This window comes from Ochotona curzoniae, unplaced genomic scaffold (assembly GCF_017591425.1).
Source record: "Ochotona curzoniae isolate NIBS_2020 unplaced genomic scaffold, NIBS_Ocur_1.0 scaffold_4763, whole genome shotgun sequence".
NCBI classification, from domain to species: Eukaryota; Metazoa; Chordata; class Mammalia; order Lagomorpha; family Ochotonidae; genus Ochotona; species Ochotona curzoniae.
Window position 1 is genome coordinate 10,440,996 of NW_024467123.1, and position 12,582 is coordinate 10,453,577.

The 12,582-nt window shown below is 44.5% G+C and overlaps 1 protein-coding gene across 3 annotated transcripts in view; it reads right to left on the reverse strand.

Moving 5' to 3' along the window:
• The window catches only part of RPP30 (ribonuclease P/MRP subunit p30), a 31,679-nt gene extending 19,492 nt beyond the window's left edge, over positions 1-12,187 (reverse strand). For all 3 annotated transcript variants that reach the window (XR_005882851.1, XR_005882850.1, XM_040970312.1), the window contains exons 1-6: positions 11,962-12,187; positions 10,591-10,646; positions 10,166-10,222; positions 9,696-9,770; positions 6,237-6,308; positions 3,494-3,583 (exon numbers count right to left, since the gene is read on the reverse strand). Coding sequence is in view for 1 of the 3 variants with exons in the window: in XM_040970312.1 (XP_040826246.1) it covers positions 3,494-3,583; positions 6,237-6,308; positions 9,696-9,770; positions 10,166-10,222; positions 10,591-10,646; positions 11,962-12,043 (432 nt within the window). In the remaining 2 variants the exon portion in view is untranslated. The remainder of the gene's footprint in view (positions 1-3,493; positions 3,584-6,236; positions 6,309-9,695; positions 9,771-10,165; positions 10,223-10,590; positions 10,647-11,961) is intronic.
• Between the last annotated feature and the right edge of the window lie 395 nt (positions 12,188-12,582).

Below are 12,582 nucleotides of genomic sequence, written 5' to 3' on the forward strand. Positions count from 1 at the left end.
GAGGGGTATCCTGGTTTCAGATTGGCCCAGCTCCAGCCATTGCAGCCATTGGAGAATGAGCCAGCAGATGGAAGATCTTTCTCTCTGTCTCTCCTTCTTTCTGTAAATCTGATCTGCCTTCCTAATAAAATCAATTTTAAAAAAGAAAGACTGAACTGATGCATTTTCCATACTTGCATTGTGATTACAATGATACTTCAAAAAGTTTGTGAAAAAAAAAAAAACTGAAAAAATGCACGGGATTCAACACCTTCTCCATCAAAATAAATTTATCTTTCCATTCATTTTCCCTCAACTTTTAAGTACCCCATACATTCCCATACTTAAGTACTCATACACAGAGCCATATTTAGAATATTATTATCAATAATACCTACATAACCATAAACAATTATCCTGCCTACTAAAGAACAAGCTGGATATATGTACGTTTCCAACTTTCTTTTTTTAAAATGAAAAACAGGTAAATGAATTCACAAGGACTTCTGCTTTCTGTCCAATTCACAAAACAGACTGTTTCAATCTTAGGTGAAAATTAAAAATAGTTCTTCCTTCCATTTTATCATTTAGCCTTTATTAAACAAAATAGATTAAACATCCACTCACACCAATCTTTTTTTTTTCAAAAAAAAAAAGATTAAATACTGCATATTCCTCCCACTTATCATGTTCAGTCAAAAATGCCCATCAAACAGTAGCTTTCCTGCATTGCCAGGTGGAGTAGGGGATGGGATGCTCTAGCGGGGCTGTCCTGAGTGCAGACATACAGTGAACTGCCACATCTTTTCATGTGCTCAAGGATGCCTGTACAATCCACTGCACAGGCTTCCTGCCCCAATGCTGACAACCAGTTCATGATTAACAGAAAGGACAATTTGGTGGCATTTCCCAAGCTGTACCTTAATGAGACAGACATATACTCAAACCAATTGAATGATTTTAGGGAGCACTCATTGTACACAAAATACTGCAATCACTCAAAGAACTATGACATAACTGGTCCCCTCCAGAAGCTCACGTTCTGATTTGAACAGTTAGACACGTTCACAAGAAAATCCAATAAAACCCTCACCAAAAAGCCACTGAGAATCTTAGCACCGTGATGGGATATGGCAGGTTGTGTGCTGTGCACAGCTGTCTGTTTCTGCTTGGCTTTAGCAGCGCTTGTTACTATCTCCTCCCAACCAAGGACAGAGTATCAGGTGTGGACTTACTCAGGCCAAGCCGTCTAGACAAAGATCTTCCTAGTTCATTAAGGTGAAGAAAAAGTCATGTACTGGGAGCAGTAGCCTAGTGGCTAAAGCCTTTGCCTTGAACGCACTGGGATCCCATATGGGCACCGGCCCATGTCCCAGCAGTCCCGCTTCCCATTTAGCTTCCTGCTTGTGGCCTACAAAAGCAGTCAAGGATGGCCCAAAGCCTTGGGACCCTGCACCTGCATGGGAGACCTGGAAGAGGTTCCAGTCTCCTGGCTTCAGATTGGCTCAGCTCCAGTTATTGCGGCTGCTTGGGGAGTGAGTCACTGGACGGAAGATCTTCCTCTCAGTCTCTCCTCCTCTCTGTATATCTGACTTTGTAATCAAAATAAATAAATCTTTAAAAAAAAAGTCATAAGTAGAACAACCATCTGTTGAATGGCTGCACTGCATACCCTGGGGATGCTGTTTATTTTAAAACCCAGGTTAGCATTTGAGGCTGGTGAAAGCTTTGACAAGCTTCTGAGGACAAGAGAGTGCTGCTATTTCTGGACAGGAACACAGGGGAAGACCAAAAGACAGTCACACATGTGGGTACTGTCTTCGTTTACTGCTTTTATCAATAGGCACGGTGGGTGTATCAGACATCTATCTGACAGTTAATCAAAATTGCCTTAATCTTCTATCCAAGGAGCTGAATAACTTCTTGGTAGTCTTAATTTCCAAACACTTGCTAACTAATTGTTGAACAATGCAGATCTCTAATTCTCGAATGTGAGGATTCAGGCACTTTCTATTATTTACCGATTTATTTCGAAGTCCTGGCAACAACAAGGGGAAGCAATGACTGGAGCATCTGAACATTGGTATTTGTTCAGTAGTAATCTCCATATTTACCAGAAAAGAGCTGTTTTAAGTTTTTCCTTTAAATGTATAACTGTTTTTGGCACTTTTCAAGCATGATTTTAATAGTGCATCCATACTGAATTCAATTTTTATGCATCATATATGTCAGTTTTCTTTCTTCACTGCCTTCACTTAATTCTCAACATTGATCCCTTAGCGGCAGAGAAACAAAAATTTAGGTTATGATTCCATATAAACAAAAAGCGTTTTCACATACTTCCATACTTCAAAAAGTGTTTTCACAGGTTTAATTTTCCAATTCTGACAGGATCAGGCATGTAATCTGAACCATGCTAAACTTCTTTTCCTTGGATAGTAGGTTCTGAACAGGAGACTCAGTAAACCATTCCGGAAGCGACTGTTCTGAAATGGTACCCTAACAGCTGCTAGGATCTGAGTGGCAAAGCAAGCACTTAACAGCTATAGTGACCTCATAGCTACAAAAATCGTCACGGGTGTGAAATACTGTCACCTTCATAATACACACGGAAGGGAGTGCAGACTTAGAACAAGGTGTGATGGATGGAAGATGAAAGAAAGCTATGAAGGAAGGTCACGAAAACAACACAGCAGCGGGAGACAAGCCTCCCTGGACACATGGTTGCCCACGGACTTGTGTATGAACCACCATGCTTCAACTCAGATTTTAGTCTTGCACTGAGCATGCCTAAGTGATTACCTGTTTTTCCACATTCTCTCCCTTCTTAGTACGTGGAAGCCTCAGAGAACTTTCCGTGTTAAACTGCTCTTTGTATCTTCTTTTGATTATCTTCTTAATGCCCAATGTAAGAGTTGCAGTACTCATCATTATAAGCTATCTCTTAAGAAATACCCTTTATACAGTTAAAGTACCTGTTGGCATTTGGCCCAGCAGTTAGGGCACCTGTGGGCGCTCTACACTGTCACACTGGTGTGCCTGGGTATGAGTCCTGGCTCCATTCCTGATTCTAGTTTCTTTCCAGTGCACCCCTTGGGAGGCAGCAGTGATGGCTCAAACAGTTCCAGACTGCTGGAGTGGGATCCCAGCTTCGGCCTAGCCCAACCCTGGCCACCGTGGGCATTTGGAAAGTGAATCCAGTAGGTGGGAACTGTTTATCCCTGCGCCTGCTTCTCAAAAATAAATAAATAATTAAAAAAAATAAATGTCCTTCATAAGTTTTAGTTTCTAACGTCTTTCAAAGACAAACTAATAACTTATTGGATATTTCTTCTTTTAAGCTTTCATTCTCTCTTCAGTCAGTTCATAAAAAACAAACTCTTTTCTAAGAAGATGCCCCATCACTCAGCTTTTACTTTTCCCTCAAAGAACACTGGTTCTTTCTGCTCATTTTCCAATTTGCTCCTGCAAATCTCTCCAGATCCACAATAAGATGGAAAGTGTTAACACTTACCACATTAATAGGGGGTCTTTTGAAGTAAAATGGTAGTTTCTCTGCCACAGTGATGCAGACCAAATCCACATCCAAATGTGTGCAAGCCACCTGTCAACAAGAGAAAATAGGTAAGGCCAAAAGGAAAGCTGGCACAAGATCGATGGAGAGAAACACGAACAGGCAAGGGTCCCTATGCAGGTGTCCCGTTGTGGCAGTGCGGTGCTGAAATCCATCTGAGCCTTTACAGACTCAGCTGCCAGTCTTCCTTCAGGCAAGGTCTGCAGTCTGACTGACCAAGCTACTGCAGACTGACATGTCTGTAGCCTTCTCAAAGACAGGAGACTGTATAACTCCCAGGGTCTTACAGAGGGATGGATTGATGAGTGAGCCTCAGTTTCAATGACATGACTTCGGATGGTTCCAGAATGAAGAAACTGACTGTTCCGAAATCTAAGAAGTCAAAAGGAATTGTTGCAGGGTCCGCTGGTTCCACAAACTACTGAGCACCTTTGTGCCAAGAACTGTCCCAGGCCCGTGCAGCTGAAGAGAAATCAGCACAAATGGCATTCTATGCAAATTCTAATAGTCTACACAAAAGCTAAAGCAGTCATTACAAACCATGCAATCAATATGGGTTTTTTAAAATTCATCACTGCCCTTTCCTTGGCTCTATTTTTTGCCATTATTTGTTGATTATCACTCTGCATCTACTTCTAAAGGACATCTGAGTTAAAAAGAAAAAAGACATAAAAACCAAATAAATGGAAAACTAGGGAAGCAAAACAAAAGTGGGGAAAGGTTTCTAGCATTCAGTGCAAACCAGAAGACACAGCTAGAGGTATCTCCGGCTCTGATTCTGCCATTATTCAACTTACAGTGATAAAAAGTATCAGCTGCTTTGTATTGTATTAAAAAAATGTCTTCCGGGGCCCAGTACAATAACTCAATCAGCTAATAATCCTCCACCTCCAAGCGCAGGGATCTCATATGGGTGCTGGTTCACATCCCAGCTGCTCCACTTTCCATCCAGCTCCCTGCTTGTGGTCTAGGAAAGCAGAGGAGAATCACCCACTGCCTTGGGACCCTGCACCTGTGTGGAGATTTGGAAGAAGCTCTTGGCTTTGGACTGGATTAGTTCTAGCTATTGTTGACACTTAGGGAGTGAACCAGTGGATAGAAGATCTTTCTGTCCTTCCATCTGTAAATCTGCCTTTCCAATAGAAATAAATAAATCTTTAAAAAGTCTTGGCAGGCCTGGCACAGTAGCCTAGCAGTTAGTCTTGGCTTTGCATGAGCAGAGATCCCATATGGGCACTGGTTCATGTCCCGGTGGCTACGCTTCCCATCCAGCTTCCTGCTTGTGGCCTGGGAAAGCAGTCGAGGATGGCCCAAAGCCTTGGGACCCTGCACCTGCATGGGAGATATGGAAGAGGCTCCAGGCTCCAGGCTCCCGGCTTCGGATTGGCTCAGCTCCAGCCATTGTGGCTGCTTGGGGAGTGAATCAATGGAAGGAAGATTTTCCTCTCTGCCTCTTCTCCTCTCTGTAAACCTGACTTGGCAATCAAAATAAATAAATAGTAAAAAAAACCCCAGTAAATCTTAATGAGCTAGTGAATACAGGCTCAATGAAGAAAGTTACAAGGCAGCTAAATAAGGCCCGTAGGATTGGTGCTGACAGCAGCCATTACAGGGTTGTCACATCTTGTTTCTCTTCTTTAGAATCCCTGTTACTGGTACTCACACCCAGGGCTCAGGAAGCAAGCAGCAATCTTCACATGGCTGGCTGGGTTTGTTTTTTTTTTTTTAAGATTTATTTATTTTTATTGAAAGGCAGATTTACAAAGGGAAGGAGAAACAGAAAGTTCCTCCATCTGCTGGTTTACTTCCCAAGTGGCTGCAATGTCCAGAGCTGAGCCGATCCAAAGCCAGGAGCCAGGAGCTTCTTCTGGGACTCCCATGTGTGCAGCACCCCAAGGCTTTGGACCATCTTCTACTACTTCCCCAGAGCAGAAGAAGGAAGCTGGTTGGGAAGCAGAGCAGCCAGGACACAAACTGGTACCCACGTGGGATCCTAGGCTATGGTGCTGGGCCCTGGCCGGCTAGCTTTAAGACAGTCATAGTAACTTGGTAAGTCTGAGAAGTAATGGTGTTTTGGCAGAAATACTTGACTTATATAGAATCTGCCCCATTTCAATTGTTACTGCTGTTAAACTCATGAAAGATTCATTAAACAATTTATAAAGGTGGATTAGGAAAAGTTCTGAATAGTAGCTACAACACATTCAGCTTGCTAGTCATTTTTAAACTATAAGAATAAAAAAGATTAAAAATTGAATAACACACTGTAACATGGTGATGAATAAATATGGTTTCATGGGGTGTTGAAACCAGTCCAGGGTTTGAATAGGCCTCAGCAATAGCAATCAAAAACTTAAATGGACACATCAGCACACAAAATAAAATTCTATAGCTATAAACCCTACAAAAGTTCATCAAGATACCAATCCCCAAAGACTAAACACATACACTAAATCTGTTAAACAGAGCCCATTGTATGCCAACTGGGATAAAGAAGGAGATAAACAAGTGGGATAAACACAAACCAAATGCCACTGAAATATTTGAGTACCCCAAAGATAAATGAAAAATCTTCTAAGCTTCTAGAAGGAACAAAAGAGAGCACCTAGAAAGGCATAACATCACACTTCTTCACTAAAGTAATAAGCAATATTCTCCTGAACACTGTTATCTGTTCACTTACATGAAAAAGTTTCTCAGTCTTTGGAAAAACAGCAACAATATCATACAGCCGAACCCTTGAAGAAGTTGCTCTCTAGAAATGCAAAAATAGTATTAGGATGGAATAGCAAAACACACACACACACGCACACAGAGGGACTTCTGCCTGCTGACCCAGCTATGCTACAGTTCGATCGCCTGCCACTTTAAGGTGCTGCTGACCTTGCCGCTTTGCTTGGCATGCTGGCAGGACAGACACTGCAAGCATATGAGAATTTAATCCTGAGATCCAACCTACCAATTGTCCTCCTTCCTTCCAACACTTGGTAAGTTTAACTGCATATACCAAACATTGTGTTTGAAAAATAAAAATCAAATCAGGCTGCTCTTGAAGGAGCTTGAGGTTTGTTTTTGTTGTTATTGTTGTTTTTTTAAGACTCATTTCTTTTTGAAAGTCACTGTAACAGAGCGTAGGGTGGAGACAGTTGGTTTCTCCCTAGATGGCGATAGTGACCAGCAGGCCAAGCAGAAGTCAAGAGCAAAGAGCTCCCCTAGGGTCTCCCAGGTGGCAGGGCCATAAATGCCTCAGCCACCTTCCACTGCTTTTCCCAGGCCATTGGCAGGGAGGTGAATTCTAAGCAGAATGGAAGCAGAGCAGCTGGAACACAAACCAGCACCCATACAGATGCTGGCATCACAGGGGGTGGCTTTATGTGCTGCGCTACAACCTTGGCAATGCAACTTGACATTTTTTTGAGCACCTGCTGTATGCAAGGCAGTAGGGACACAAAATCAATTAAGTGACACATATGGTCTCAATAGAATTCACCAATTTTGGGGAGGGGGTACAGACAAAAAATACACATGACTAAGTGTGACGTGTTGTACATAGTATATATGATTAAGCAAGTTGCAGTTCTGTTCACAGCAAGAATGCTGTAAAATTGAGGGTATATCAAACAGTGGAAAATGGAATTAAGAGGTAAGTCTATTTTGATGTAAAAAAACTGAAATTCATGAACAACTTTCCCCCATTATCCTCATCTTTTCATGAACTATTTGAATGACCCCCTAAACGCATGGATTTCAGTTTTTTGGTACCAAAATACTTTTAATTCCTTTTGAAGTACTCCTGTATAAATCAAAATGACAGATATGTGCAAGAAGGTATTTGAAAGTCCTAGCACACAGAGAAACACAGCAATTCAAGACTTAGTTTTAAAAAAGAAAATCCTGGCGCCAGCATTGTGATGTTGTACGTAAAGCCACCTGCATTGCTGGCATCTCATATGGGTGCCAGCTGTTTGAGTCCTGGCTGTTCCACTTCATCCTTCTCCCTGCTAATGTACCTGAGAAAAGCAAAAGGCAGCCCAAGTGCCTGGGCTCCTGCCACCCACGTAGAACCAGAGGAAGCCCCGGACTCCTGGCTTCAGCTTGGACCATGCCCAGCCATTGCAATCATTTGGGAAGTGAACCAGCAGACTAAAGACCTCTCTCTATATATATACCTAAACCCTGAGATGAGAGAGAGAGAGTGTGAGAGAGAGAGAGAGAGAGAGAAGGCAGTAGGTGCCATGCTTATGCAGGTAAGAGAATGTGCCTCCTGTCCCCAATGAAAAGGATCCAAAAAGGGGACACCAAGATGGCCATGATAACAAGAGTCTAAATGAAAGTCTTTACAACCCATTGAAAGGCCCTCCTTTCATGCCTACCCACACCTAGAGAAACCGAGCACTGCCAAGGAACTGTATCAAACATGAACGGTGGTTTTTCACAACCTTGAGCAATACTAACTGCACTCCAGGAGTCAGGCCCTTCCTTGATTACTCTTGTTCTGATGGAGATGCCCAATCCAGCTAAAGATGGAAGGGTTTCCCTCCTCACGGATTTCTCCTGTCTCTCATGTCCAGCACATGGACTCAAACTGCTCCAAGTTAAGAAACAAACTTTCTTGGGACTGGTGTTGTGGCACAGTGAGTTAAGCATCTCCTGTGACATCAGTACCCAAATATGGCCCTGTTTCAAGTCCTGGCTGCTCCACTTACAATTTAACCCCCTGGTATTACACCTGGGAACAGCAGAAGCTGGCTCAAGTTCTTGCAACCCTGCGACCCATGTGGGAGATAGAACTCTTGGTTCCTGCCTTCACTGTGGCCACCTGGGGAGTGAACCAATAGATGCAAAATCTCTCTCTACGCCTATTTCTTTCGCTCTCTCTCTGCAACTTTGCCTTTCAAAACTTTTTTTTTTTAAAGAAATCTCTTTGTACAGTAGGATTTTTCTGTGCTTTCCCTTCTCTTACTGGGGTCAAATTTCTCAAGCAGCGTTGACAGCACGTGTTAGCTGCATTTTCTCAAATCACTTTCCTATCCACTAACGTGGTTTTTGCTTTGGCAGTCAATGACTTCCATGCTAACAAATCCAATTCTCATTCTTCTCATCCACCCTCCCTCCCTGTCCAACTTGATTACTTGATATTGCTACTGCTGACCTCTTCTTCACCGTCCATCTACTTAAAGGACAGTCCCTCCCTAGTCACCAATTCTACCCCACCCTTTGTGCACCTAACTTCCTACACTGTACTTTGGTCAAAGAATCTTGATTTACTTCTATAATCAGCTGGCACTTTCACAATAACTGACCACCTTAAAGATCTGCCTAGCTTTGTATGTCTCACCTCAGCAAATGCTGCCGCTATTTACCTACCTGGATGATTAGGTCTCCCTCAAAGTAATCTTATAAGCAATCAATTCCCCAAATCACATCAATCGCCCCTCCTGGATGCCTCTCAAACTACCTCCCTTATCTCTTCAAATCCCTCCTCTGTAATTTCATCCTCTCCACTTTTCTCCCTTGGTTGAACCTTCGGAGGTTTCCCACTGTCCTTGGCATCCTCTTCCAGTCCTGTCTCCCTAAACTCATCCTGAGCAGCCAGCCAACCAATGCTCAGCCCTGCGGGGCGTGGTTCCCTTCCCAGAACCCACTACGTTTTCTCTGGCTTCAGCATCCTTGTTGAACTCTGCCTGTCTACAGGAACACTCTTTCACTTGACTCCTTATTTAACACTGATTCTACTGGTCTCAACTTCAGCAATGATTTACTCAGGTTGCACACTCCCAGAACACCTTATATTTACCATCTTCTTTTAAAATATTTCTCATTTAAAAAATTATTTGTTTACTGCTAGTCTTTCCAATTATGCCTTGCAAGTTTATTACTCACAGAAAAATCTCCCAGCACCAATGCTAGGCCTAGTTAACATGAATTCCATGAGTAACAGCTGCCAAGGAATTCTCTAATTACTGTACCCATGCTCTGCGTAGATTATTCATACGTTGTTCTATATTAACTCTGAGGCCAAGGAGAGCAGGCTGGTATCACGGGGTCAGGAGGGTAGGGGAAACCTAGGAATGGGGCCAGAGGAAATGCCACACAACTCAACTGCAACGTCAAAAGGAGAGATGAAAAATAATTAACTTACCAAAACATTACAGTGAGATGGATCTGAAACGACGATTGTTATTCTTGTCAAAATTTTAATTGGTCTTGATTTTCCCTATAAACAAAACATGCTATTAAAAAAGTTTGGACTATACCCATTTTTCTTTTTTTTACCTGACTAATGGAAAGCACACGAGACGTTGCTAGTCCCAAAGGATAGTGAAGAGGAGTAAAACATTGCCTTTATTGTCCAGACATTTACGATACAACCAGAAGAAAGCACATGTACATACACGAAGCTGCACACTGACATCATTTACAAGTTTAGGGCTTCAGGAAAGAAGAAATTAAGTACTGCATCAACAGTTAGAATGTTTCACAGAAGAGCTGAGCCTTAGTGGAAAGGTATACCAGCAGGCAAAGAACGGTGCGGAGGAGGATAGCACACAGCCTGGGTGTACTGGAATGGAGTGAATGGTTACTATGTATCTGAAAGAACAAAACACCAACCTGTACAATTGGTAATGTTGTGAAGAGTTCAGAGACGGCTATTGGCTTGTCAATTTCCTACAACAAAAGATACTGGTTACCCAAGATGCCACTTGTGAACAGCACAAAACAAAACAGAATACTTAGAAGTAGTTTTATGGGGAAAAGAATGTTAAGTAAAACGGACAATAAAGAAAAAAAGCTAGAGAACAGAGGAGCAGCTGAGCAATCTGTGAAAAGGATGGAAGAAAACTGATTTTTAAACTGAAATCATCTACGACAGTTTTTTAATAGGGAAATCAGAGAATGAACAAAAGGACTAGGCGATTATATTTAATATGATGACACTTATGAAACACGTAAGAAATATGCCTGTCCACAGCTTTCATATTACCAACACAAACACATGACACGACAATTTATTAACCTGATACACATTATTTTACCTGTTTCTTTTCCTTAAAGTCCACCACATGATTGATGGCAACCACCGAATAGCCAACTGAAAAGAAACATTGAATACTCTTGTTAAACAAGGTAACCTCTTCCTCTAGTTCCCGCAGACTCGTGCCCATTCTAGAAGTTACGACCAGAAGGCAGTCTAGCAAAGCGGTTCCAGCGGCAAATTGTGGTATCAGACCTGAGACTTTCAAACCTAAGCCTTATCCTGGCCCAGTCCCCGCATGTTAAGTTTCCGGTTCCGCATCTGTCAAACGGTGGTGCCACCACCTCATGTGCCTGCCAGAATTCCAGCACAGTGCCTGTGCCTGGCTTATCGTGAGCATTCCGACCCATCATCATCCTCTTTCACGACCCTTTGTTCACTTCATCCAACCATACTGACACTTTTCCAATGCCATCTCTATTGTATCTATTTTGCTGTTTTGTTCGGCTTCCTTCCTGGACCCCTTACCCTAGGAGAAACGAAGCAAGGATTCCCTCACGCCACTTCCCACTCCCTCCCCACCCTGTGAGCCGCCCACCCCAACACAGGGGGCACTCTATGGGGCCTGGAATTCGCTTTATGAAGACGCAGGGATTTCAAGATGTTTGCACCCAAATATATCCTTGCATCCACATTCCTCAGGTAGCCATCTGTGGTTACCAGAAATCCACGCAGGTCATGACTCAGCTGCAGGAGGAAAATCTCAGAGCAGCTACCAAAGCCGGCTGGGCCTGTCCCAGCTCCTCGCGTCCCGCCCCCTCCCTCTCCTGACACGGAAAGCGTGCCCCGGGGAACACGGACCTTTCCCTAAAGACAACCTCATTAGGGCACAAGATGGGTGTGCGTTCCTTTGCCAGCCAGTGGTCGCTTCTAGCACCGCCTTTGAAAAGTTCAGAAACCAGCCGGCCCAAGGAGCTGAGCCCTCTCCGAGGGACAGACAGGGCAGCATGCACCTGTACTCTTTCAGCGTGGCATTCCCACACAAACGAGGCCCCGACCAACCTCAATGACCAGACGGGGTCTCCTCCCCAGGGCTTGCCGTGGAGCTAACCGCCGACCGGCGCCCTAACCTTCGGGTGCTGCTGCGCCCGCCCCCCACGGCCCCCGCACAGCCCCCTCCCCATCCTCTCCCTCGACTCGGAGCCTCAAGGCACTCCCTGTCTGGGCCGCAGCTCCCCGCACTTGTTCAGTCACTGTGTACAAAGTCAAGACGGGCTGACAGGAAGAAGCGTGACTTTAGAAGGCTGTCCGCGTGCGAGTCCAGCCCCCAGAGATACATCATCACGGACATCCCAGAAAACCCAGAGGCCCGGCAGGAACTATCCCTCCCGAGCGTGGTCAGCAGCCAGGCTGGGCAGGCGCCGCAACTCACGGTGAGCGGCGGTCTCCACCAGTCCTCGGAGGGACTTGAGGTCCCCAGTAGCTCGCAGGTCCAAGTCTGCAAACACCGCCATGCTGTAGTCTCGTGACCGCCTGCGCGCCCGTCTGCGCAGCCGCCGCGCCCGCCCCCTCGGGCATGCCGGGAGTTGTAGTTTATTTCCGGGCTCGATCGTAGTTTACCTCCCGCGCATTGACCCTGGATTTAAGGGGTCCGCGGGGATTTACCTTCACTTCAAGTACCAGCATTGCTTGAAATCAGCGGTCTGTCCCCGCAATCCTTTGTGTTCTTCCGGGTGAGGAAGTCTGGCTCTCCTTGGAGGAGGTCAAATCTTTCGGCTGCTATGAGAGGTGATTCTTGGAACATGCACTCAGCATCCACTGCGCGTCTCCCGTGCACCTGACGCTTCTGCGCGGAATTGGAAACGCTATTTAAAATCAGGGCTAAAGTATCCCTGTTTCTTTCCTTCCCTCTTGGAGTTTTAAAAGGACTGGCCGGCCAGGTCTGGGGAGTGGGGATGGGGTTGGGGGTAGGATTCGGGGGTTCTTTGGCTGAGTGGAGACCTGTTGTCTTGCAGCGGTCACTGCTTCAGCCACCAGAGGGCAGGGCTCGCTC